Genomic DNA, 27,057 nt, shown 5'->3' with positions numbered 1-27,057 from the left:
TCCCTCCAGGACACCATCTTCATTGATCAGGTCACCAGACACTAGCCTCCTCCTCTAACTAGTTGGTTGTGGCTTTTTCTTTTTGACCAAATGTAACCGTGTTTAGACTGTAGACTTACAATATGGAACATGTGTATTCACACTGTGAGCAACAGGATCAATAAGTGACTTCAAGCCCCAGTCGCTGTAATGTGTCCCGCACCTCTGGCACTCACTGACCCTCAACAGCTTTTTTCAGCCAGTTCAATGTGTTGAATCGACATTGAAGACGGCGGAGCCCGTCTGCAAATAAAATGACTCCAATTGGCATTTCAGCTCAGCACATGAGAAGAGGAACGCAAATGAGGAATATAAACAAAGATAAAATGACAAGAGGGACTGAGGTCAAGTTAGAAGTAAGATGGTTTGCGTTTTTTTTATCGGTGCACAGTAAATATGCTTTGTTCTTTCAGCATGGGATTGCGTTTACTGGCTTAATTGTGTTAAGAAGGTCTTCTTGTTTAACTGTCTGAATGGTGATTAAAGATGACCGCCGCATGCTGGTATTCGCTGAGTTAGACGCAGAGCTTTTGTGCTGGTTGCCCCTCACCTGTAGTCTTTTTTGACTCTTGGCAGTCTGTTCACGCGCAACTTTTGGGCCAAGACACGGTGACTTGAGGGGACACGACAGTCGGCTTTTGCCGCCACTTGTTTTTTGATGTCAGTTTGGTGTGTCTGGGCCTTAAAGGAAACACCTTATTTCCCATTTGCATACTATACTTTTTTATATTTTTATGTATATGAGAAAATATGAAAACTATTTCTTGTTCAGGAGCATGGACTTCCTGGATTAAACAAACACAATGTAATGTACTAAATAGGTGATTTTAGGTAGATTTTGTAACCTTTGGCCAGAGCAAGCTGTGTCTTTTTTAACTCTGTAGCTGCACATCAATCACATGATTAATGTAATCAAAGCCTCTTGCGGCTTAAAATGAGGAAGCATCTGCACACTAAACCAGGACAATAATGACAGAGAATAATTAATGGCGTAATTATCTCAAACGTGCAAAACTGAGAAGATGATATCAGATTTTTAATAACACTCCATATGTCAGTCTACAGTCTGAGGGCAATTTTCTGGTCCTGAGATCAAGGAGGAGGACAGAGCTCAGTGTGTGAGGAGCTGATTGGTTAATATCCCCACCACTCCGAGAGGGAGGAATGTGCGAAACTCGCTCCCCTGCACTCATCTATCCCCGCCTTGAAAAACTCAAAAAAAATCAAACAAAACAAGAAAATAATAAGACCCTTCATTCAGAACAGCCAGAGAATGTGAGATGGAGCCAAATGCATCCAAAACGAAACGTGACAAAAAAACATTTAGGACACATTTGAAAAATAGACAGATGGTTGAACATGTTAAATGAACTTTCAAACAGACACATGAAGCAGAGGAGGTGGAGGAGGTCGGAGGGACGCGACTTGTCTCTCATCCACACTGTTGAGTAGGAGAAGCAAGACGTGATGTCACACAACATGGATGCCAGAATTAAAGATGGAGCAATGCTGAGAAAGAGTGGTTGCTTTGGTTTCGCTGTTTTTTTGGTTGTTTTTTTTTTTTTTAGTACCAGGCAGGTTCCAGGAAGCTGAATGGAATTAGTTGGGTTGATGTTGCTGTTGTTGCTTAGTTTTCCAGCTGTGGGAGGACGCATTATTATGGCTGTATTTTACATTTCTGTTAGAATGGAGAAAAAGAAGCAGCAGCAACAATGAAGGGCTGGTCAAAAAAGCAGACAGAGAGCAGAGGACAGAGAAAGGTAGAAGATGAGTGGAGAGGTAGAGATTCAAAGGAAGACGCCGAGAGGACAATGAAGTTGGGCAACATGATTTTACATTTTAAACTGTTAACATGGTATCGGTTTGCCTTCAAAGAGGCATGCCTAAAGCCACAGCCTACATCAGGTGACCCAGACTAATGTATGTCAACTTCCCAGAGCCAAAAGTGACGTTTTAAAATGTCTCATTTTGTCCAACCATCTGTTCAAAACTTAAACTTTCTCAGTTTACAATAATATAAAACAAGAATAAAGAAAAGAAATCTTAATTTCTAAGAAGCTGGAACCAAAGAACGTTTGGATTTTTTTGCTCAATTAATGATGGTAAAAAAATAATAAATTACTGATTTTTTTTGTGGTCAGTCAAAAAGTTTTAAATTTTTTTTTTTTTTTAAATTGACATTATTTAAGTGCAAGTTTCTTAAAAGGCAGAAAATTGAGTCCCCACCAGCTGGTTTACAGATTTTAACTGTACAAACAGAAATATGTTGAGATGCATCATTGAACTTGAAATTAGTTATCAATGTCGCCCACACCAAGAGAAAGAGTCAGAGAAAAAGAGAGAAATTAAGAGTGAGTGAAGGAGGTAGACGAGTCTGTAGCAGCCGTATCATGGTGTGCTATTGTGCTATCCTACCTGATCCCCTTCAGGAATCTCCTGGATGGAAGGAGGAGGAGGAAGAGGAGGAGGAGGAGGAGGAAGAGGAGGAGGACACGTTCACAGGACAGAGAGAAAACACGTCAACAGCTACAGTATGGACACAGCCATGTAACACACACACACACACACACACACACATACACTTTGACACACACATGGTCATGGTTTACAATGTGAAGACATCTTGAATCAGTTAAACATAACTGAAGCAGCTCATCTGGAAACCACATCTGGTCAAGAAAACATTACAGGGTGTCTGTGAAATGTATCTAGTTTGGATTGAGGCTTTTAGAGATCTCTTTAATGTCTGTCTGAAAAATTTAAAATCAGAACAGGCAAGAAATGATATTACTGATATACTTTTAAAAATCAAATGATTACCTAAACTGTAACTGCATTTAGGCCAAAATGAAGACTTATATTAAATTTAATTTTTTGGGTATATTTTGCAGGTTTGGTCTAGAGTTTAGTAACACTTATGGAGTTTTCAATTCTTTATTAGCCGTGACTGGCAATACGATATGTATCACAGTGCAGGAATTCAACACATTGTGATATATTGCGATTCTGAAATCAAGGAATTATTTTGTAATTTTAGGAGCTACACCTTTGTGACTGCCTGTTTCATAGTCCTATTTTGTTTGTGTTTATGTTAGCAATATGCTGATACATCAGCATGGGGGAGCCAAATAGCTAAGGATAGATTAACACACCGAAAAATCGAGTGATCGGGTGTTAAAAAAAACCCACAGAAAGAACTACTACCATGACACATAAACTACTAATTATAAAACCATATTGTGATAATGACAACCAATTCAGTATTACAAAAAATAATATTGTGACGCTCAAGTGTGTAAATATTTTTCTTATACCCCTATAATGTATAGCAGTTGGAAATAAAAGGCAATAAATGAGCTAAGTGTGAAAAAGTATAAAAAGGAAGTTAATCCTTGATAAACTTAGGTCATTAACATTTTAACAGTATACAGTGCAAGACAGCTGCAGTATAATTACCACAAAATGTGACCAATAACAATAAATTCCGACTCTGAACTCAATAACACACTGAGAAATCTGTTGTATTGCTTCACAGGAATGTTATGGGGGATTTTTTTTTTTTTTGCCTAAACGTTCATTTTTTGGATAACTAGTGAGAGTAACACCCATTTTGTGGAAAAAGGTTATAAAGTTTATGGGAAATGTGGTCTCAATATAGAGAGTAATAGGGGACTGACACTACCAGAAAATGTTGACCTTTCCTCAGTGATGATACAAAGTTATTACACTTCATTTGATAATCACACGCTGACATTAAAAACACTGCGAGTTATCCATTTAAGGATTTAAGTAATGCGGTTAAGACATTTAAGGATGCAAAGCACTGCAAAAGCATGACTTAATCTCCAGCATCTCATACAGTAAAGCCGGTCATAATTATTCCACTATTCAAGAACTATTTCTTAAACTTCTCAGCATGCCAGAAATGCTCCAAAAATATCCTGTTTTAAGCCTATTATAAGCCTATCTAAAGTAGTATAGTTGAACATTCCCATATTCCTCCAAAGTTAAAAATACATCCCCGAAACTCTATAAAACTAAAATCCTACCACACACACTGACATAGTTTAAGTCAACTCTGTGTGCGTGTGTGTGTTCTTTCATAACTTCACTGCATACCAACGGCAATGAATAGCTGGCTGCCAGCTAAACAAATAAAAGTGAATGGCACTAATAAAAGAAGAAATAGCTCTTGCATTTTATTGAGTCTTAGTAAGAGAGGCCCCTCAGAAAAACCTCAGGAGTGTGTGTGATTTTTTTCCCCATAATCCTCTGACCTACCAACGTCTGTGCTTAATTTTTTAAACAAACATGATGTTCAGTAACATTAGACTTCATGCCAACTCTGTGTTAATTGGGGCTTCAACTTTTATGATAATAAAACAAAAATGTGTCCTCTGAGTATAAAAACTGCTAAGCACTGAAAGCTGGCGACAGATGCTTGGTCACATTCCTCGTCTTGTTTATGTACTTTTGTACACTCACACCTTGGTATTAATTCTTTTTTTTTTTTTGGTATTACTTAAGTAACAGCTCCAAATACTTCTCCCACCACTGCTTGTTTCATATCTTTTGCTGAGTTTTTCCAATTTAAATCTAAATTTTGTTTAAAAATATTGCATTTAGTAATAATTTTTGTATAACTGTTTGTGTTAATGCAACCTTTTAAATTTCATTTTGTTCTAGAAGTTTACATATTTGTTGAGAAAAAAAAAACCTGTCATAACAATTTTCAGCTCTGATGATCACTGATAGCGCCATGCTAGCTGAGATTTAGCATACACTATGTCTATGTTGCGTACGAGCAGGCTTCACACCACGAGCATTTAACACTGACAGGTAGACAAACATGAGACATAGCACAGACTGGTACAACAGAGGTAACTGTGGAGAGAAAGCTGCAAGAAACATAGACATACAAACACTTACACACACCTTACAAAACTACAAGTGTAGTAGTTTGTAAGAAAACAGTAAATAGGGGGAATTCAGCTTCAAACAATTCCAAAATTTCCACAATAGCGAGTTTGCCAGTAAGAAATGCACGAATAGCAGCATTATGAAGGAGTAGAACACACTGAGATTATGCACAGATTTATACATCATGTTCAAATATGACGGCATATGCACAAAAAAAAGATTTGAAAAGTAGTGTTACTGACCTGGATGACTCCCTCCATCATGCTCACCATCTTGTTGACGATGGCTATGACCTTGTGCGTCCTCTCAGAGGGCGACATGTCAGGCCGGTAAGAAGGCGACAGGACATAGCGGCAGGCCATGTACAGGACGTAAGTAGGTGAGAGTTTGAAGTGGACCGTGGAACTGTTGGTGTAGTTGATGATGGCTGACAAGAAGGTGTCTTCAGCTGGATGGACACACACAGAATCAGGAAATTAGACCGCCTGTACATATACTGAGGGAGTGCTAAATAAATGTAGAGAACGCATTCTACTACTGTAATGATAAATGTATTGTGTTATTATTGCTGCAACTATGAATACTAAGACAATATTCAGAATGGCAGCGCTATGTAAAAAAAACCCTCAAAGCATACAAAGCTATTTTTTTTTGGTAGATGACTTTGTAAAATGTATTAAGTATGAGTATAATGTATAGAGTAATACACTTTTTGTTCTAGAGTTCCGTGTAGTTGTATTATGAACATCTGTGCATTGTTTTTGCATCTAGTAAATCTTCATACTCATGCATCTATTACTCAAACTGGTCTTTCTGGATTGGATTTCATCGTCTCACAGGTCCCTGAAACAACATGTCTCAACCAAAGCAGCCCCTTGAGTCCGCAGTAAGGTATCATTACTGCTGCCACAACTAGTGTTGCAGTACTTTTGCTACCAATGCTGGAGTTATTACTTATGTATATCATAATGGCAAAACTTATTACTAGGACTGTCAAATGATTCATTTTTTAAAATCAATTAATCGCAGAATTTAATCACGACTGATTACATTTTTTAATCACAGGTTTTAAATTCCAGTATTTTGCATTACAAAACACTTTTTAAGTCCATACTGACAGGGTAAAGCAATTCTTACCAGGATTGGGATTAGGAATCAAATGACAGCAAAAAACTGCATGGGACTAGCATAACGTGAGCATGTCTTCAAAGGGGAGACCATAGAACCCATTTTCATTTAGATATCTGGAGGTCAGAGGTCAAGCGAACCCTGTTTTTCCATCGCCAAAATCTAAGCTAACTTTGGAATATTATTTATCCCCCTTACTGACAAGTTAGCATGGTTGGACATGGTTGGATACCGCAGATCTTCTAGTTTCAGATGGTACCAGTATCATCACTATAGCTTTAAAACTCAGCCCGGTACAGCCTCTTAAAGGCAGGAATGTCAGCTGGTGAGTACCACAATCAAAGAAAAAAGCATTATGTATGGACCTTAATCGCATTGTTAATTATGTGTTAATTAATGTGTTAACGGTGACAGTCCTACTTATTATGTAAATCTAATAACTTCAGTGCTAATAATATGAAGCATTCACACATAGTTCTGCATAATGGGAATTCATTCATCTTAATGGCTTCTCACAGACAGTGTAGCCCTGAGCGACTCCATATGAAGACGGCATCAAACCTCCTTTTTTATAGCAGAGTAGGATTACACTGACTGGAATAGATCCTCTTTTGAGCTGCACAAGCAGTTTGTTTAAGTCACTTTGGTGGTTGGTTGATCACACAATTTGGCTCCACATGTGTCATGTGGAACTCACCAATAAAACCACTTTGACTGTGGTGTCAGTTTCTTTCAGTTTAGCTCGGTTGGTAAAGTATTTGATGTCAAACCGGTTGCAGCTGCACTACGAAAACTCTCCCCACAAAATCCTGAGGATGAGAGTTGTTCATGTGCGTCACTGTCCCCAAGAGCATATGGCTTCTTCCACTGCATTGTGGGTACGGGACTCTCCAACACTCTATGACCAATCAAAACCCTCCCAAAACAGATGATCTCACACTATACCAAATATATACTCAGCACACACACAGTCACACTATGGCCCAAAGCACAACGAAAAGTCAACAAACACAAGTATCTGAAAGACAAATCAAACAGACAGAGGAGCTAAGAGCTGCAGAGAAAGTGTGGGAAACATCAGGTTCAAAATCAGCCAGACTCGTAAGACTTTGAGACATTTTAGTGCTATCTGGAAGTAATACAAGACCATTTCAACAACTGAAACGAACCCTATTCTGAATTAATCCGATAAAACAAACAATAAAAAAAGAAAACACATTAGAAAATTACAAAGTTCAGATCAAGAGTTCAACCTGGTCTGTTATGCTGTGATATTAACCCTTAACTGTATTACTCTAATGATAGGAACTCAATGTCATTGAATCGACCTTCTAGCTGCTACTGACTTATGTTCCACACTCTGTCCTTTTCCTACTCCAACAGACAAACATTACATTTTCTTTTTTTTTTTAATGGCCATAGTCTTCTGTGATCTTGATCTCATGCAAATCTGCCATTTCAAAAGTAAAAAATTTTGCTGCAAAGTACCCATTATATGCCAAATACAGAGGTCATGTTATACATTAGTCCCATATAACTTGCATCTCAGTGATTTGGAGTCGTATTTAGGTTTTCTGTTTTCTCTGCACATCATTTCAGCCTCTTAAAGCTGTCGAAAACTCTCTCTAGATATAAATCCTTTATTTAACCAAGTGTAAGTCGCACTTAGATTTAAAATCTCCTTTTCAAGAGCAACCTGGCCAAGTAAATGAAAGCTTTCAGGTTGATCTTGCTACATAGCATGGAGACCCATTTGCAGAAAAAGCAAGCTCAAAACCATAAGAAGAGTGAGATCTCAAAAGATGATAAGATGGATGACGTGACAATGTGTTATAGAATCAGCTCTGATTGTTTAATCCAAATTTTGAAATGAAAAGGAAGAAAAAAAGGAGGTTAACACTGTACATCACCACTCATTGTGCTATGATGTTTCTGTGTTGTGCAGGGTAGAGTTACAAAATACTTTGCACATCATATCTGGGGGATAATGTCAGTACATTTCAGTAAAATACAGCCAGTTTATCCTATGTAAATGTGCCTTATGAAACACAGAGATGAGGGGATAATTTCTAAATCATGAGGTCTCCTGGTAATACTAGTCTAATGCAAATAGAGCTTTAGATTTGCAGACATAAAAATAATGACTAAATATTGAACTGCCCCTTAATTAAAAAGGAGAAGCTAATTCTGAGTGTTTATTTATCATAGTTAAAAAATTAAAATATGGACTGTGTTATTTTGATGCAATTACAGGAAACAAAGCTCTCAGTCTTTAAACTGATCCAACTGATTTACTGCCAACGTCAAGAGGCACAGAATGTAAAATGTAATCTAGAGGCTGCGACACGTTGCTCATTTTCTCTCCGTCTGTTCATGAAAGTCATATTAATGTCTCAAAATGAATGTGATAATGGCTTTCTGAAGCCTTCAAACATTCCCGTACAGAACTGTGCGAAGGTATGACCCACAAACTCTGCAGGGTGAGGGGAAATGTCACCCACATTTATAATATTCTTACATTTTCTGCATATTTTCAGTGAGACATTTATTGCTTATCAGGATTGCTAGAGCAGTTAGGTCAGCAGAATCAGTCCAGTGCATTGTAAAGAGGGTTCAATAGTTTCCAGCTATTGACTGTTTCACTGACACTGAGAGGAATGAAGAGAGGCAGAAAGAGACGCACTAATACTTACAGTTGTCTCTGAACTCGATGCCGGCTGGCAGAGTCAACTCTGTTCTGTCTGCTGAAATGTCCTGAGACCTGAGAAGACAAGAATAACACCATGAGAAGGGAAGATAATACTAAACACAGAGAGAAGACTGAGGAGAACAACGAGCCAGAGGACGGGAGGGAGGATAAAGATGGAGGACGCAGAAGAGGACGGGAGGAAGGAAAAGAGTGAGAGACTGACCTGCTGTCCTGCTGCTCTCCTCTGATCATGGGTTTCACCATGCCTCGCTCCATGTCCAGCTTCCCTGAGCTCTGCACACACACACACAACACACAATGATTCAACCACATTTAATGTCACTGTAAAGTAATATGAAAATATACAGACATGCAGGTAATGAATCGTGTGTTACGAGGCTTCAGTCACTCTGAACTATAACAAGCAGCTAAGAGAACATGTAACAGACTGTTTATACAGCTTCCTGCTTTTCCAATAGAACAAACACACAAACAAACGCTGCTCATTATTATTTACTATACGCAGGGTTGGGTATTATCGGTTTCGTTTTTTTTTTTTTTTTAAATGGTGCCTGAATTGATCCTCATAAGAAAATAAAGCACAAATGACAGGCAATGACATTAAACGGCAGCTTTTCTTTTATTGCAAAGGAATATTTAAACATAAAATATATTAGGCCTGACTCTTAACAGTTCAACCCCTTCAGACCTGGACCAATGTCAGTTTTCATGTGCTACATTTAGATGTCTTTTCACAAGCTATCTGACCCTTTGAAATCTGAGCTAATTGGTTTGATTTCTTTCACAAACATGGGGTAAAAAAGCAATGGCCAACTGGGCAAGAGGTAGCCCACAAGCTGCATGAAATTAGTAATAGTAAAAAAATAGTAAAAGTGACAAGAAAATGACTCTAAAATAACTTTTAATAAAGATGGAGGATTATTAGAAAAGTATGCAGTATGGTGCTCTTTTTTTCCCCAAAATTGAAAATCTAAAAACTTCTAGCTAACACTCAATCCACTTAAGGGTAAGTAGCAGCACCAATATATAGATTAAACAGATTGGATCAGTGCATCCCAACAATATGACTGTTAAAATGGCTTTTTGCATGTAATGAAATGCTTGTTTATGTATATGAGCAGCTCGTTCCAATGCTGAAAATGATATAACATATAAAGCAAAGATTCAGATGCTGAGTGTGTGCATGTGTGTGTGTGCGTGTGTTTGTTACCTTGCTGGTGGGCAGCGCAGCTCCACTGTGGACGTCTCCGTGAAGGTCAAAGGTGGTTTCTGGCACGCTGCTGCAGCAGAGACAGACATACAGCGGTTTAGTTGAGGGACTGTGCTCTCCACAGCTGACTTTTCATTACTGACAACGACAAGAGCTCAGACTTAATCCAGACAGACACACACACACACACACGCACACACGCATACCAGCTTTGCCACGAACAGCGCTCATTCAGGACTCCTGGCATGGCTTCTCTATATCTAATTAGACTGTTACGTAAGTGCATATGTAAAAAGCAAACTTATCTGTCTGCATGTATTAGTGAGTCATTCATTTCCCGCATCTCTGATCCAGCTCTCTCTTCACTGACGAAGAGTTAGATAAAAGAGTGCTTGTGTGTGTTTGAGTGACAGTAATTGAGTGTGACAGCAGTCGGGTTTAAAAGACAGGCTTCTGCTTTTCACGCCCCACAGGACAGTAGGGCATCAATGTCAAATAAACAGTACAACACCAACACAAACACACAAAGCATTTGTGCTGCTCGGTGTCGTTACAAAATAACCACCAGCAGCCAAAGTAGGTTAAACCATTAACAGCATGACTACGCTCATGGGTGAATGCAGAGATTACCCTGATTTTGTATGTTACACCACATTTCCAGAATGGATTTATTAGTCTTTAACATTTTCCATCAACTAAATGATGAACTATTGATCATGATAACTTTTAAGCCTCACAAATATCATTTCACATTACTGCAGGTATCTGATGTTTTCAGCCATTAAAAACATATCTTTTCCAAAAACCCTCTCATTGTTAATACATTTACAGAGGAGAGGGGAAAAGGAGCTTATATATGACTACTATGAAAAGCTCAAGCCACATAAACCACATAAACAAGTAGACTTTTTTATAAATACCGACTTGGTATCACAATTGGTATCATACTCCAGCAACAAAGCAACAAGCAATAAAAGTATCCGTTCAATTAAAATTGTGCCTTTCCCTTGACACAAGTCAACTTGTCCTTACTACTTCATTTTGACAGGTGTTTTTAGGATTTATGTGACATAACTGAGATTACGTTTCAACCACATCACAGTAAAACAGCTCTTGATAAGTCTAGTCGATCGAGTAAAAGTAGCTCAACATTGGTTCTATCTGTTTATGTTTCAACTAGCAAGTGTCATGGACTATGTTCACATGCAGAAAATACTCCCTTTTTCAAAAAAGACCATATTCTTCTAAACTTTTTGCATGGTTAATGAAAATAAATGCATACTATGATTAATGTGCCCTAACATGTCGTTTACCTTGTCAAAATATGGCAAAGGAACAACGGCTGGAAGTGCTTGTGCCATTTTGCTTATTTAGTTTAAATAGAACATTTTTTCAAAGTTTTCCACAGGTGGCAGGCTTATTCGGCAAATACAGCCTCAACGACCTTCTCTAAAAGGCCAGCACTGAGATGTGTACTCACATCCAAAAACCTGCTGATATCCAAGTCTTTCATCATTTTTAAAAGGAGACACAGGTGTGTTTTTCCTGTGGGCTTTTCTTTTGGATATACATCTCGATCCTAGCCTAGAAAACTGTTTGTTTGTGCACACTGTATCCATGACAACGTTCAAAACCAACTGTAAACGGGCAAGAAGCCGTGTGCCACAAATTGCAATAAAACTCCCAACATATACATATTCCAAATGTGCTGCATGTTCAAAGAATGCTCCAGAAACCCAACTAATAATGTCATATCCTAAATCTTAATCAGAAAATACTTTCTTCGGAACACGGCCTACTTCAGAATATCCAAACAGTATACACTGTTTACATGACCGGTTTTAAATTCAGAATACTGACATATTCAGAATTACAGTGGAATATTAGTGTGCATGTAAACATAGTTAAGCATAGCCAAGTCCAACCAAAGCAGACACTTCCATAACATAAAAATTTTAGGGGTGTAAATCACTGGTTTCACCAGGATACGATATAATATCGATATTTTGGACAACAATGCCATATTTGCCAATAATACAAAGTTACCACGATAACATTTCAATTCGATTCAGTGTAGGAGGGGCCTGCAATTGATTCGAGCCGATATTATCTGCTCCTTTAACAAGTCAGTTATAGGAGAAGCTGCCACCCCTTTCTATACTTTGGGCCAGATAATATAAAAACATAATTGGAAATAATTAAAACTGGTTCGTTCTGTTTGAAAAAGCTTTCTATAATTCAAACCATGATCTTTTTCCAAAAACTTCTCAAAACGGATTAACAAGATCTTTTCACTAAAGTACTCATCTCAATAATAACTGTCAAGAATCACAGACAAAACAACTGTCCTTCGTAGGTCACATTTCCTGCACATATAGAACATGCTAATGTTTTTAGCATATTTTCTGCATTTTACATTGCAGAAATTAGCTTAGCGGCTAGCGCACATTTCCTCTACTACAGCTTACTATTATTTTTGCTTTCTCTTACTCACCGCTGATTTAAGTCCCTGCATCTCCTGACGGAACAGCACGGATGACTGTCAATCTACGTGCTCGTTTTTTTTCGGTCAACATTGTTGAAACAGAGCAGCTAATGTAAAGTTAGCAAGAAGTCAGTGAAGTGGCCCAGCAGGTACTTCGTGTTTCCCCAGTACGGCTTTTGTTTACATATGACGTGCGCCGTCTGTTGACTCGCAGTTTCTCCGAAAAAAAAACATCTCCACACTGATGATTTATTCCCGAGTAAATATATATCCTCATGTTTCTCTCATGGACGTATTATGGTTTCTCTCGGTTGCCCGCCATCATCTGCCGGAAGCAGTGTGACGTCACACAGACTTTCAAAATAAGGGCGCGCCAGAAACAGGATGATAAGGGTCCATGTTTACACTTTCCAGCGATGTTACGTGATCGTTGCTCATTTAATTGATACATCCATGCAGATCGATGGATTGTTACACCACTAAAAAAAAACAGGTATTTTAAACTGGCACCATCATGTTTATTGAGTATCCTTCAGAATGTTTGGAAAATATTTGTTCTAAAATGTCCAGGATAAGAGGATGCAAGCAACACAAAATCAAAACAAACATGGTGACAGATTATGTGTTTTGTCAGACTTCGGGTGGATTAAAATTCTAAACGCTCAGATGCGACAAGATCTGCCAGCACCTGGTGCCAAAAAGCTCTGATTTAAAAAATCATCCGTCTCCTCACACTGTGAACATCATGATGCATCCCCGGCTCAAATGAACTAGGTATCCTTGTAAGTTTGTACAGCAGAACATTGGAGAGCAGCCCAGACAACCACAGGGATCCTCATCCACAACATCGGGCATGTTATCCAGAGTGAAGTGACACGGAGCTGCACAGCTGGTGTCAATGTGACTTGACAGACATTACAGAGGCTTTTATAGAGAACTGCACAATTCCATCAACTCCAACAGAGTCAGAAAATTTCATCAATGTCTCAGTTCATGGATTTCTACCATGGCTCCTCTCTGAAGTTGCTAAAAACACAATTCGACCTTTAGAAAAACAGACAAATGATACCAATGTATTTCTTATTTAAGGCAGCAATAATAGTTATGTTTTGTTTTTAGCCATTTTATGGCAACAGAACAAGCAATAGACTCATCACTGACATACTTTCATTTTATGAAGCTGCTGTAGTGATCATGTTAGCAAACAGACACCATTTAACACATCCAGCAGACATGTTGGGATCATTACTATCGATTAATAGTTTTGTTTCCCACGAACTCCTGAAAGAAATATCTGGCACTTCAACTGCAAAATCCTCCAAAATGTTCAGCAAGTGGTCACTAACTTTGTGTGTTCCTCATTTGGTGCAAAACAGGTTGTGTACAGTCAGTGTGTGCACTGATAAGAGCAATAAGACTGAACCAAAACAGAAAAGATATGGACCAAAAACCAAAAAACAAAGCTGAAAGATGCTACGATGCTACGCATAGCTGAGTGGAAGTACAGAGAGTGATAATTCTTTGTGGGTTCATCAGTCATAAACACAGTCATTTCACCAGGTCAGTAGAAAAAAAACCATCCACCTCCCTCTGCTCCACTGATTTTTCTTTTATCCTTCTTTGTTGAATAACCAGAGTCTGGATGGCATTATTAACTGTGGATAAAAGCTTTCAGCTTACATGGAAAAGTAAGACAATACACAACATAGAAATAACATACAATTACATTAAAGTAGTAACCCATCTGATCTTATTTTGGGTAGAGTGTCTGCATTAGAGAGATTTATGGGCCAATCAGTACTGTTCTTGGAGTGTTTAACAAAAAAAAGTGATTGTATGCAAGTGTATGTCTTATTTTATGGACTGGATACAAAACATTAATAAAAAGAAAAAAAAAGTCAAACACAGAGAGTATGTTCACCCTTCAAGTTTTCATTCCGGCTCACTCCACTTGCTGATCATTACCTCGTCCTCTGTGGCTTAAGGTCCTAATCAAACGAACCTGATGAGAGTCTGTGGCAGGAATGCAAACCTGAACTGAAGACTCTTGAACCCTCTGAGGAACATAGTGTGAGAGCCTTGTCACAGACCGCATCTACAATATACAATTAACTTCCTGTCATGTTTAAAAATAACTAAAACACTCTCTTAATTAAAATGCTACCCTGTTGTGTCATTTTGTCTCTCCAGCCAGTGTTCAAGTCTAACAAATCTGCTATTAATCATACAAACAAGCAAACTATTTTGCACTAGCTGGATTAATTTAAAACAAGAAAACTTACAACAAATTTACAACATCAGCTTCCAAGACTACATGTTTTAGCTACATGCTTACATCAGGAAAACATGTAATCTTGGTGGCTGAATTTCTCCCCAATTTTGAATCATATTCCTGTCTGAACATGTCCAGTTGTGTTTACAAGCTTTAATTTTTCATCTGTTTTACCCGTAGAAAGTTCACTTGTACACAATCATTCCCCAGCAGCAAGTACACTGCTACATGTAGCTACATGCTAACGTCAAAGACAAATGTTATCTTGGCTGCTGGTGTGGTAAATTTCGAAACATATTCCTGCAGATCTCTTTGCATCATAAAGAAATCTGTTACAAACCAACATCAACTTGCAGCCAAAGTACAATAGAACATTGGAGATTGGGATTGGGATTACCTCTATATGCTTTTACCTCATTATTTTAAACCCTAGTTACATTTAATACGAACATCTATAAAATGTAATATTACAGAAAAACAAAGAAAAGCATTTCAAATGTTACCTCCTTTTTGGTGCAGTAAAGGACCTGAAAAGACATATTTAACACTATGCCATAAAATTAAAAAAAATTAAGTATGTCCAGTACTTAGTACTTAGTAAAAAGTTGTATGATGGAACAAAAAATACTTGAAGACTTCACAGGACAAGCTACTCAAGAGAATCGCCCATTTGTTACTTCTAGTCTTGATTCATTTGAAAGAACTAATTCATGCAGAAACACACACGGAGCAAAGAGTTAAAGTGTCGGTTACTTACACACCTCTCTCTCTTTCTCGCAGTGTCAGTCATCCATTTAGTCACTAAAGGGCCATTCACTTTGAATTCAAAAGCTCTCCTTTGTCCTCCATTCATCCCTAACCAGCTCACACACTCCCTTCTCCTCTTATCTGCTGTGCTCCCACTTTATTTTTCCTGTGTGTAAAACGACGGCGAGCAGGAGGCCACACCCAACACCATGTTGATCAGATTAGAGGGCAGCCCGCCTGCCATAACCCTAGACCTCCGCTCTTCCTCTCCTCTCATTTCCTCGTTCTCTCCATCCATCCAACCCCAAGACTACCCTCCGCCCCCTTTTCCTTCCCTTCATCTCTCGCTCTGTCTGCCAAACTCCAAACCTCACCCTCTCCTCCCTTCATCTACAATAACACACTTCTTTTTTTCTGCTCACAGACTTGAATATGGAGGGTGAGAAGGAGGGATCACAGGAGGAAAAAGAGAGAAAAAGCAAAGAAAAAGAGACAGAAAGTAAAGACCGGAAGCGTCAGTGATATAGAGGCAAAGACGTTCTTCTCCTTACCCGGACTTGTGTCGGCTCCTCATCATGGCAGCTGGCTCCCTCTTCCCTCCTTGGTCAAACATCGGGTCCACAAATTTGAAGACGTGTGCAGAACCAAACTGGAGAGTGGAGCCTGAGCGCAGCACCGTCGTCTCGGTGACCCGTTGCCCATCAACAAAGGTGTCGGCGTCGGGGCCGTGCGGCGTCACAGTCACCATACCTTCACTGTGCATGAGGTTGCAGTGGTGGGGCAGGATCCCCGGACCGAGCAGCTGGAGACAAACAACAACATGCACATCAGCAAGAAACTAAACACGCGCATTACAGCAGCTACATCAGGAGTGTCTATTCAAAACCGAAATTAAAGCTGATTGTTGCCAAGAAATCATTTCACAAGTCATCTGTGTTGACATGACATGTGTACTTATTTGATTTAAATTAAGATTATTGTTCATTTTTCTCCAGCGACAGCGCACTCTGCATCAGAGTTCTCCATCGAGTCTGGTTTTTTGGTATCAACTGAGGATCTCTGCACTGAGTTTAGTTTGTCTGTTGAATGGAATCTAATTGGTGCTGGCATTAACAAACTGTTTGCCTTCTCTGTGATTTGAGCAGCCCCTGTGTTAGGTCCCAATCAGACAAAGCACTTTTTGCAAATTGCAAAGCGCACTGCCTTTTTTGATGCAGCCTTCATTTTTTTTTTTTTTTTAAAAGAGCAGATTATTGTGTCTGTTTTTAAATGGTGCAAGGCTACCACCCACTTCTCAAAACATCTGACTGGACAATAGGAACAAAAAAAAGTATGTTGGGCACTTTCTTGCTCTGATATGAAGATTTTTAAACTGAAGGCTTTCAGGAAAGGGTTCTCATAAACTGCGGGGCACTCAGCAGCACAAATGCAACAGGTAAAAAGTTTTACTCTCATTAAAAAAAAAAAAAATTATAATGTTGGATAAACACCAGACCGAGTGCCCGTGATCTACCAACGATGTAACAGGTGTTGGAAATAACTTGAATGAAAATGGAAGATAATATAGTTTAGATTTCCTGATGCAATAGGGAGAATTTGTATTTCAGCTTGTTTTTAAACAACTGTGAGTGTTTTCATGTTGTAGTTACCTGAATGGCTCCGTCCTCTGTGCAGTCTGAGCCGACCTCAGTGATGCTGTGCTGAAGCCGGTACAGCTTTGGTTTGTCCCGTGAGTCAGACCCGTCTAGACACACAAACACATATAAACACTCAAATTTAACACTGGGCATGATGGTCCTCACATCATAAGAAGTACCGTGTTCACAATCGACCTAACACACTCATATTGTCTGACAGCATAGAATCCATCCATCATTTAAACATGAAAGAGTTAATACAGATTGGAGTATACTGTGGCAAGAAAATGTGGGTGGCTGGGGGGCTGCAGAGCAATTACTGGTTATCAGTAAACAGGAGTTTAGTAAAAGCAAAGCGGCATATTAGTTCACCAAAGAAAAAAGGGAAACATGGGCTGTTCTGGGAAAAAAATCTGGTAAAAAAATGAGTGGGTATCAGAAAAACCTCTGAACCACCTTCTAAAAATAAAGAAAAACAGCTAATATAACAAGAATACCAGGACAGCTTGGCCTTTTAAGTTTCATGGTTCAGTCTAATTTTTACTAAAACTGGCAATACAAACTAATATGAAGTCATGAAATGTTTCCAAAAACCACTTTAGAGTGTCTCTGACACATAAAAAGTTTGTTGTGGTGTTTTTGAGCATATTTGTATTCTGAAACTGAACCTGTCATTTTCTTTGTGTAATAATGTCCTGACTTTAATTCAAAAGGATCACTCAACATTTGTGAACATTTTCTTGCTAAGAGTTAGATGAGTACATTGATACCACTCTCATGTCTGTACAGTCAACATGATGTTGAAGGAAAGCAGCAGCCAGTTGGCTCATTATAGCTTTGCATTTCCAGCCTTTATGCTATGCTAAGCTAAGTGGCTTCTAGCTGTAACTTCATTTTAACCTTCATCCGCTTTTCCAGTGCACAAGAAACCTGCAAACAACTGCTAAAATCTGTCTTTTTAATGTAATGGGAAAGGTAACAATTGCCCTGTGTCAAATGACTGCAGTATTCACATGTATCGCCTCCTGCTCTGATGGGCATAAACAGCAACTGCTAGCCCCTTGACTGGTGAGATGCAATGATATGCAAACACAAAATACTGTCTGTCCCTGTCCAATAAGAGCTCAATAATTGTTTCAAATTAGTCTGCACTGAGTTTTAAAGACAGACAGAATTAGTAAGAGATATGTGAAAAGAGGTAACCAACACAAAGTTTTCACAGAGCTCTATGCTGCATTATATTGTTTACAAACCTGTTTTCAGGTCTGTCTGTGCCATACTTATCTGCTGCAGCGCTGTGTGCACATCTCTGCTCTACTGGGAATTGGAAAGGAGCATATGGCCTACTTTTAGCAGGTTTAACCATGTTTACATAACCCATGTACACGCTGAATTTGGTGGACAAGCGGTATAAGAGACATTAGAGTGGTATAGATCTTCTCATCTAACTCTCTGCACAATTCTTAAAAAATGTCAAACAATTCCTTTAAACTGACAAAGTGAGTGGACTACGGTCTTAAAGTGACAGTTCACCCCAAAATTAAAATGCATATTTTTCCTCCTACCTGTTGTGCTATTTATCAGTCTAGATTGTTTTGGTGTGAGTTGACAAGTGTTTGAAATATTGACCATTGAGATGTCTGCCTTCTCTCCAATATAATGGAAATAGATGGCATTGAGCTTATGGTGCTCAAAGAACCAAAAAAATACATTTGAAAAAGTCACTAGCAATGTCTCTTTCCAGATATCATCACCTGCTTACTTTTAAGGTGAACTGTGCCTTCAAATTTAAACTGCTAAAAGCTGTGCCTATACGGTAATACTACTACAGGACTACAAATACAACTTAGACACTACATTTGGGAGGGGCGAGGGGATTGTGGGGGGGAGTCTCTGCACTCCGCCCCAATAATTCCATCACCCATTGCAACAGACAGAGAGGAGGAGGAGGTGTGGTGGATTATTTTTACCTTCGTGGTGCCGATAGGCGTAGTAGGCATAGTGATTCCCTCGCCCTAGGCAAACAGGCAGGCAGGTGCGGAGGTAGAAGGACACATGCACAAGGCCCCAGACACACACACACACACACACACACACACAAATACACCATGCCATAAGAAGGTGGGAAAGAAAACAGACACATAGCAGAGGGTGAAAATGCAGCAAGGAGGAAAAAATGCAGCATTACCTTGTTAACCCATTAAATGCATGGAGGCAAACCACAACCCACACACACACACACACACACACACACACACACACACACACACACACACACAACACAAACACAAACACAAACACAAAGTTGTTGTCTACAAACTAAAGAAATGAGAGGTAATTTCTGATTAGTTAATATTTAAAAGCAAACTGTTAGATTTATGCTGACACGTAAAACTATAACTTTTTTTGTTGTTGTTATATAATATGTTGTAAAATGTTTATATAATATATATATATATAATTCTTGTTGCTGTTAGAATTGTTATGTTCTTGAAAATTAATGATCAATTTTACAAAAAAAAATTTTTCAGTATTTTGTCATATCATCAAGAATATAATTATCACAAAATTAGGCTGAAATACCGCTTTTATCGCACACCCCTAACACACACATACACACATGCTATGAAACATTACTGACGGCCTTTCACTGCCTACGTTTATGATAAAATGCAATACTGCTTTTTACCAGTTTTAAGTCCTAATGCTAAATAAACTTTAAAAGCTGCAATCATTCCTTTCATATTAAGCCTTTTGCACACTAATGTTAGCCAACGCACTGATCTAAATTAGTTATCAAGGATACAGGACAAATGCACATTCTCTCTCACACACACAATCCCAGCACCCACTACTTAAGAGAGCCACCAGATCAATTTCCCATCTTCTCCACAGACAGCAAACCGTCAAACTGACAATGGATGAAGTAGATGTGTTAGTACATTCCTGACCCAGACCCACTGGTTTCCCCCAAAATCCTGTCAGCACAGCTGTGAAGTGTTTGGGTCAGATAAGTTAATGGCATGAGTTATATGGCAGAAAAAGAGGAAGCTAAAGAGAGAGGGATCAGTAGCGAGAGACAAACTGTTAGGGCTGGTCGCATTTGACAAGACACAGGTTTCCAAAATGCTTTTGCAGTTTATAACGTCTCCATATGGGGATTTTGTTAACTGCATTCCAGGAATTTAGTTGTAGCAACTTACCTTTCGCTGTACTCCAAGCCTCTCGACTTTCTCAATCAACTTCTAATTATGACACAGATTGTCCTCCATTTCCCACAATGCCTTTTGAAAAACTCCAAAGTGAACCTTTTTTTTTCCATTAAAAGAATATATGCGTGTATAATTAATAATGCTGATTAATTTTAAATCCGTTGTTTATGTTTCAATCATTGAGGCATTTCCTGCTGTTTAGATCAGCATCATATCATAAATATAAAATAAACTTTGAAATGCATCATATAGTGTTTTGTAGATTGAAAGCATTTTAAGGTGGCTTTTTACATGGATACTATGAATTGCACAAGTTGCCAAACATTTGAGAGTAAAGCGGATAAAACAGGGTCGTTTTTTATGACAATTAACTTTAGTCTTTGTCATTACTTTATAACAGCTATAAAATAAACTAGAATTACTACCTCATGGTTGTATGCCTCCGTGCAACAGTCAAGTTGCACTTACAGTTTATATCCATGTCTGTGAAAACATGGATGATTCACACACATCTTCTTCCCAGCAGCACAGAAGATCGATAAAATCAGTGTAGTTTCAAGGGTGGCATCCTGCATTGAGTACGGACCAGAAAAACAAATTGTGTTGGGCAAGTAAAAATTAGCTATCAGTTTAAACTCAACTGATGCACTGACAAATTGATTCTTTGTGGTCTATAACACTGCAGTAATGTCTGTCCCAGAAGCTGCAAGGATTCACAATGACGCTGCAGTGTTTTGGAGTGTTGATTGGAAGTGTAGGTATCATACACCATCATCCACAGGTTAATGCAGTTAGTTCTAAAAGCCATCTCTAATAAGGAATTCAGCGATTCTTGACCTCCTGCAGTGGATTTTATATACTGAGGAAATCCTGTGCTGGTAGGAACACAACCCACAGAACAGCTGGAATCCATAATACAGCCACAGTGGATTCACTCACAGGATCAGGAAAAGTGAGACAGCCTCACCTTTGAGTAACCCTGACAGTTATTTACTGCAGCTGCACTGCTGCCTGCTGGCCAATGCCTGTCATAACAGCAGTGCTTGTAAGACGAGCTACTTCAACTACTACTGTTACAAGTGCGGCTGATGGACATCACAGATGCGGGAGCAGACAGTATGGTGCTGTGTGTTGTGGTTCTACCTGGGCTCAGCTCCACCAGGTAAGGCAGTTTCTCAGGCGGCAGTGAGCTGCTGCTGCCGTCCTTCCCTCGCAGGCCCTTGTCATCCACCTTCCTTCCCTTCCTCCCTTGGTAGTCAGGGGGTCTCTTCTTCAGCTGGAACACTAGTGCTCCTAACACAATAAAAATTTTATGTCATGTATCACACAACATGTTTTTCATCAAAAAGACAGTCTGGTTAACGATAAACTTGCAGCAGTTGACTGTTGAATGAATGTTTTTCTGTCAGCCCATATAGAGAACAATCTGTACGTTTTGTGCTCATTCATACAACCCAACTCTGCTGTGATGCTGTGCAACAAAGGACACCTCAAGTACAAGAGGTGGAGAGCTTTAGCAGACTTGTAATGACTGTAGGACAGCAAGAGGGGGCAGCAGCAACCAAGAGAAAAGAGACTGAGCATGCTCACTAGTAAATTTATTTGTGTGTGTGTGTGTGTGTGTGTGTGTGTGTGTGTGTGTGTGTGTGTGTGTGTGTGTGTGTGTGTGTGTGTTGTGTGTGTTACCTCTGTCAGCAGGCCAGTCCCTGAAGATCTGCAGTGGACACTCTGTATCGTCCAGAATCACTTCCTTGCCCGACTTATCATCTTGCTGCAAGGAAAACAACACAGAAAACAAATCAGGTCAGTTGAGCAACTTAAGATACTCAACTGTGCCAGTGACAGCCCAAAGTTTACAGACATGCTCTCTTAGAAGTGCTTCTATTCAGTTAATTCACTGACATACTTGGAGATCCAAAGAGATTTGTAACTACTGTCTCAGATAGCAAAACATCACAGTTATTCCTGAACTGGACTATGAAATGTTTATGTTAAATAGTGTGTCTATGAGTTCATTCAAGGCTAATTTCATGTATTTGTAATTTTACAACTCAGATTTCAAAATGTAATCTATGTTTTAACCCCTTCTAGCTACACTCACATTAAAACACACAGTACATACAACATTTTCAAATTAGAGAAGTAATATTATAAAAATGTTTGCGGTTACTGTATATATATTTATATACACATACGAACCAGAAACACAAAGAAAGTATGTACAATGTTTGTAATGTCAATGTCATATGAATATTTTAAATCATAGTGCAAAAAGTAAAGTTTAGTTCATTGTGGCAATGAGGCATTAATGTGATTTAAAGACAAAGATGTTTTTTGGTTTCCTAAATCTTCTATGACAGTAAAGTTAATATGTAGACAAAACAAGACGTTTGAGGACGTCATCTTAAGGAAACGCTGATTGACATTTTTTCACAATTTTCTGATATTTTCTACACCAAACACTGCATACAGTACATAATAATAATAAAATAATAATAATAATAACAATAATACAATTAATTTTTACTCCTCAGGTTCTGGCTTGCCATGAGATGATTTGTGGCAGAGCAATAGCTTTTGTCAGGATGAGTCTTGACATAAAATATGGACGAGTGATGTTCCCCCATAGGTTTACCTGTCCTAATGATGCTTCTCAGGATTTATATGAATAATGTAATTGTGCTGAATTTCTTCAAAGAGATGCATGAAGTGCACAGGCATCCTACATTTCTTCATACATTTCAGTCTCATCTCAGTTACACTCCCCCCACCCAAACATAAATACGCAAGCTGACATGCTACTAGCTAGAATACTAGTGCTTAGATCTCAAACTCACTAACATAATGGACTTTCCCTGTGTTCTAGTCTCATCAGCAAATTGCTACTGACTATCATAAGAGTGCATGCGTGCGTGTGTGTGTGTGGTGTGTGTGTGTGTGTGTGTGTGTGTGTGTGTGTGTGTGTGTGTGTGTGTGTGTGTGTTTGTGTGGTCTCTAGAGGGTCTTCGACTGTATTGGCTGTGGGAGCAGCAGTTATCTCATATGATTGGACATGGCCAGAGTCCATCTGAGAGGAGAGATAATAGGAGAGGCTGTGGGGAGGGCAGCCAAGTTCACAGCCGGCCACACACACACACACACGTACATGCACACACACATGCACACGCACACGCAGGCATATAGCATCTGCTCCTGCCATAGCACTCAGTCTGAAAGCAATTGAATTGCATACCTCCTAAAGGTTTTAGTGCCAAGTAGCATTCTGTTTCAATCTGCCAGTCTGGTGAAGAGTGTGGGCATTTATGTGTGCGCGTGCGTGTGTTCATGTGCATGTGAACGTGACCTTGCCTGCCCTCTGCATGCGGCCTCTCAGAAGAATGACGGAGGTGTTTATTGATGAGATAGGAAGATAGAAGATTGTGTTCAGTAGAGAACAGGGAGGGTGTAGGTGTGAAGAAGTGGGTACTGCCCAGCAGCATACTCACAAATAAATTCATTTTGAATTTGTTGTCAGTCAAAACCTGAAGAATAAGGTGCTGCGATCAAATATGCGAGCACTCAATGTAACTCTATATCTATAATGTATCCATTGCAGCTGGAGACACTTGCAAATCAAAAAAATGGGCCCAAAATTGTATTCCTTTAAAATAAGTTATATTAAAATCGTAAACTTGACTCAAATTTGATGGGAAAATATATATAATATAATATAATATTTTATGTTTTTGGTATGCACCGTCTTTGTGAGAGGATGGATGTGTTTAATGGTCGAGTTACAGTAAGATGAGAGCCATTACCCGGGCGATGCAGTACTCTCTTGGGTTCTCCTTCTCCAGCCCGTACTTCTCCAGTGCCTCCACCACAGCAAAGTCAGCTGTGTCTCTTGTTGAGAGCAGGATGGTTTTATATGGGATGTTAGGCTTCAGGCTGTCGGCGTATATCCGCAAAGTGCCTCCTGCAAGAAAGTACATCACATCATCACCATGATCGGTATATGTCTTCCTTAGTTTTTGCATTCATGACAAGCTATAATCAGAATGATCAGTTCACAAGGTTCCCATACATTGTCATGGACAAAATTTCAAAACTTTTAATGGATTCAAAATATTTTTTTTCTTGCTCTATTTGCCCAGCGTTTTTCAAGCATGTAAGATTTAAACTCTATTCAAACATAATTTCAGCATCCCACATGATGTTTTCCAGGACAATCAGAAATTTGAAAATACAACAATAATTTCTGTTTTTACATTTGCTGGCTATGGTAAATGGTGTCATTTTACTGATTTATAGAGAAAACATGCCCTTCAAAATTTTAAGAAAAAAAAGATCAACCTAAATTTTAAAGATTTCTAAAAAAAAGAAGAAAAAAGTAAAAAAAAAAAAAAGAAGGGGGAAAAAATAACCAAAATGTTCAAAGTTTTCTATAAACATTGCTGAAAAAAATTTAAAACAGAGAAAAAAAATCGCAAACATAATGCGTAACATAACCACAAATTTTGTCACACATCGACTCATATTAGAGCTACGCAACATTGTCAGCTACAGAAAATAAATTCACTTGTACACAGTTCCTAACATTTTTCTGTACAGGGATTATAACTTGAATATGTTACATGTGACTGGAAACACAGTAACATTAGGTAGAGGGGTCTGCCTGTAGTACTCATAAAATACATATAATGTACGACATGGAGCTGTGTGACCGTGATGTGTCAACTAGAAATGATCACCTACATAAAACCCACAAGGGAGTCTTCAGCAAAGCAAACAGGATTTTGAGAAGCATTACATAAAATGAGCTTGTTTAAAATAGCACTTTCTGCTGGGAGAACGTCATTGTCTGACCACAAGCCATCCAGTCCCACTGTGTGTGTGTGTGTGTGTGTGTGTGTGTGTGTGTGTGTGTGTGTGTGTGTGTGTGTGTGTGTGTGTGTGTGTGTGTGTGACTGTCTACCGTATGTGGACAGTGGTGAAAGCTGTTTTTAGAGGCGGTTCACCGGTCCATCTGTCTGTCTGGCAGACTGATTAGGTAATGCTTGAGTCACTCACCGAACCAGCCAGCGTGTTTGTTTCATTCGTTCAACATGTACACACTGTGTGTCTTTTAGTGTGCGTAAACATGTCAGCGTGAGGCATCCCCACAACATATGGCCTTCTTTGGACCAGCTGATGTGAACTGATATAACTACATGTTTTATCAAGTATAAAATAAATGCAAATGCCTCTGTATAAGCAGTACTCTCAGTGATTGCAGCTGCTGAACAACTCTATCAGCTGCTTCTTCCAGCCCTCCATGCAGATTTCTTGAGCTCTGTCACACTGGATAAGAAGTGGCACTGAACTGTGACATTCAGGGTTTCTCTGAAGAGTTTCTCTGCAGTTCACATTAAGTTTTCCTGAAGCCAAACGAGGACATTCAGACTTGTTCTAAAGCCAATCCAAGTCTGAATCTTTGTATGACGTCATATTCACTCTGGGAGCAGGGTTTTTTTTTTTGGCTCTGTTTTTTATTCCCTAAATCCAGAGCCGTTTTTAAGCTCCTACTGCTGTGAGGGGTCCTTATATTTTCCACCAACACTGTGCTGCATGATAGGGGTGTTATTAGCCAGGTGATGTGTGCTACTTGTTTTTGTCAGGTTCACCTCTCTCTTGTTGGGCAGCTACATGAATAGATGTGTTGATTCAAGAGTTATTCATAATTGTTGCACATTATTCTTGAGTACACGATTCTGATTGATCTATAACAGCATTCCATGGTGTATTATTTCTGAATAGCTTACCTCTGCTATGAATATGTTTCTGATAACAGACGCTTAGTTGAGGTAATAAAATTAATTATTAAGTCAACACAATCATTTTCCAGGGTTCCCACACACGTTCTTGGACAAAATTTCAAAACTTTTCATGATTTATTTAGGACCCTTACCAAAAAAATAAATAATTTCTTGCCAGATTTGCCAAGTGTTTCTTAAACATGACAGATTATTAATGTAGCTAGATAGAAAGAAGGCATTCCTGTTCTTAATCTCACTTTCTAAGATCTGAAAGGTCAACTGTCTCTCTAAACCCTGGAGCCAGTTGCACAAACTGGTCTTAACTAAGAACAGACTTGATGTCAGTTTCACCAACCAAACATAAGCCTAGTCTTCACTACGCCTGGTCTTAGCGATGCGTGTTCACATGAATAACCTTGCGACTATGGCTGCTGACGAGCACCCCATGTCATGCTACGATATATTCACATTCTCACGCTGTTTTTCTAATGTGTAGCTTATCAACTGTCATTTGCATCAACTTTATGGAGGATCAGACCAAAAGACAGTGGAATTTCACAGACTTCAAGAAATGAAGATTAACAAAGCTTTACAGAAGCCGGCGTGTGGAGCTCAGCCAGTAACGTGACAGGAGAAGAAAAAGTAGACAAAGTTACTTTACCATTAATGGACGGGCCGTGTTCTGTGACCAGTGATATTTAAGAGTGAGGACCACAGGAGCGTCTAAACAGACTGAAATGACATTTGCCAAATGACAAGTGACATTTGTAAGTTTATTTAATGTTACTGTTGCTTACTGTGCTGCTGCTGACCAGCTAAATAGCTTGCTAATGGCTTGATAGCAGACATTAATGATGCACTTTTCACCAGTGAGCGTTTGTTTGGTCACTTGATAAACAAGCTGAAGTGAAGGATGTGTGTTG

At 39.0% G+C, this 27,057-nt stretch overlaps 1 protein-coding gene across 1 annotated transcript in view; it reads right to left on the bottom strand.

Annotated features, from left to right (window-relative positions):
- afdna (afadin, adherens junction formation factor a) overlaps positions 1 to 27,057 on the bottom strand; it is a 118,383-nt gene that overhangs the window by 50,565 nt on the left and 40,761 nt on the right. The window contains 11 exon segments of the mRNA XM_042503257.1: positions 2,455 to 2,475; positions 5,202 to 5,407; positions 8,781 to 8,848; positions 9,000 to 9,070; positions 10,008 to 10,077; positions 16,063 to 16,313; positions 17,161 to 17,255; positions 19,119 to 19,163; positions 21,504 to 21,653; positions 22,047 to 22,131; positions 24,158 to 24,315. Of these exon segments, the coding sequence (XP_042359191.1) occupies positions 2,455 to 2,475; positions 5,202 to 5,407; positions 8,781 to 8,848; positions 9,000 to 9,070; positions 10,008 to 10,077; positions 16,063 to 16,313; positions 17,161 to 17,255; positions 19,119 to 19,163; positions 21,504 to 21,653; positions 22,047 to 22,131; positions 24,158 to 24,315 (1,220 nt within the window).

Source organism: Plectropomus leopardus, chromosome 16, assembly GCF_008729295.1.
Source record: "Plectropomus leopardus isolate mb chromosome 16, YSFRI_Pleo_2.0, whole genome shotgun sequence".
NCBI classification, from domain to species: domain Eukaryota; kingdom Metazoa; phylum Chordata; class Actinopteri; order Perciformes; family Serranidae; genus Plectropomus; species Plectropomus leopardus.
The sequence above is the reverse complement of the archived record's forward strand: the minus strand, read 5'-3'. Positions and strand labels throughout refer to the sequence as shown.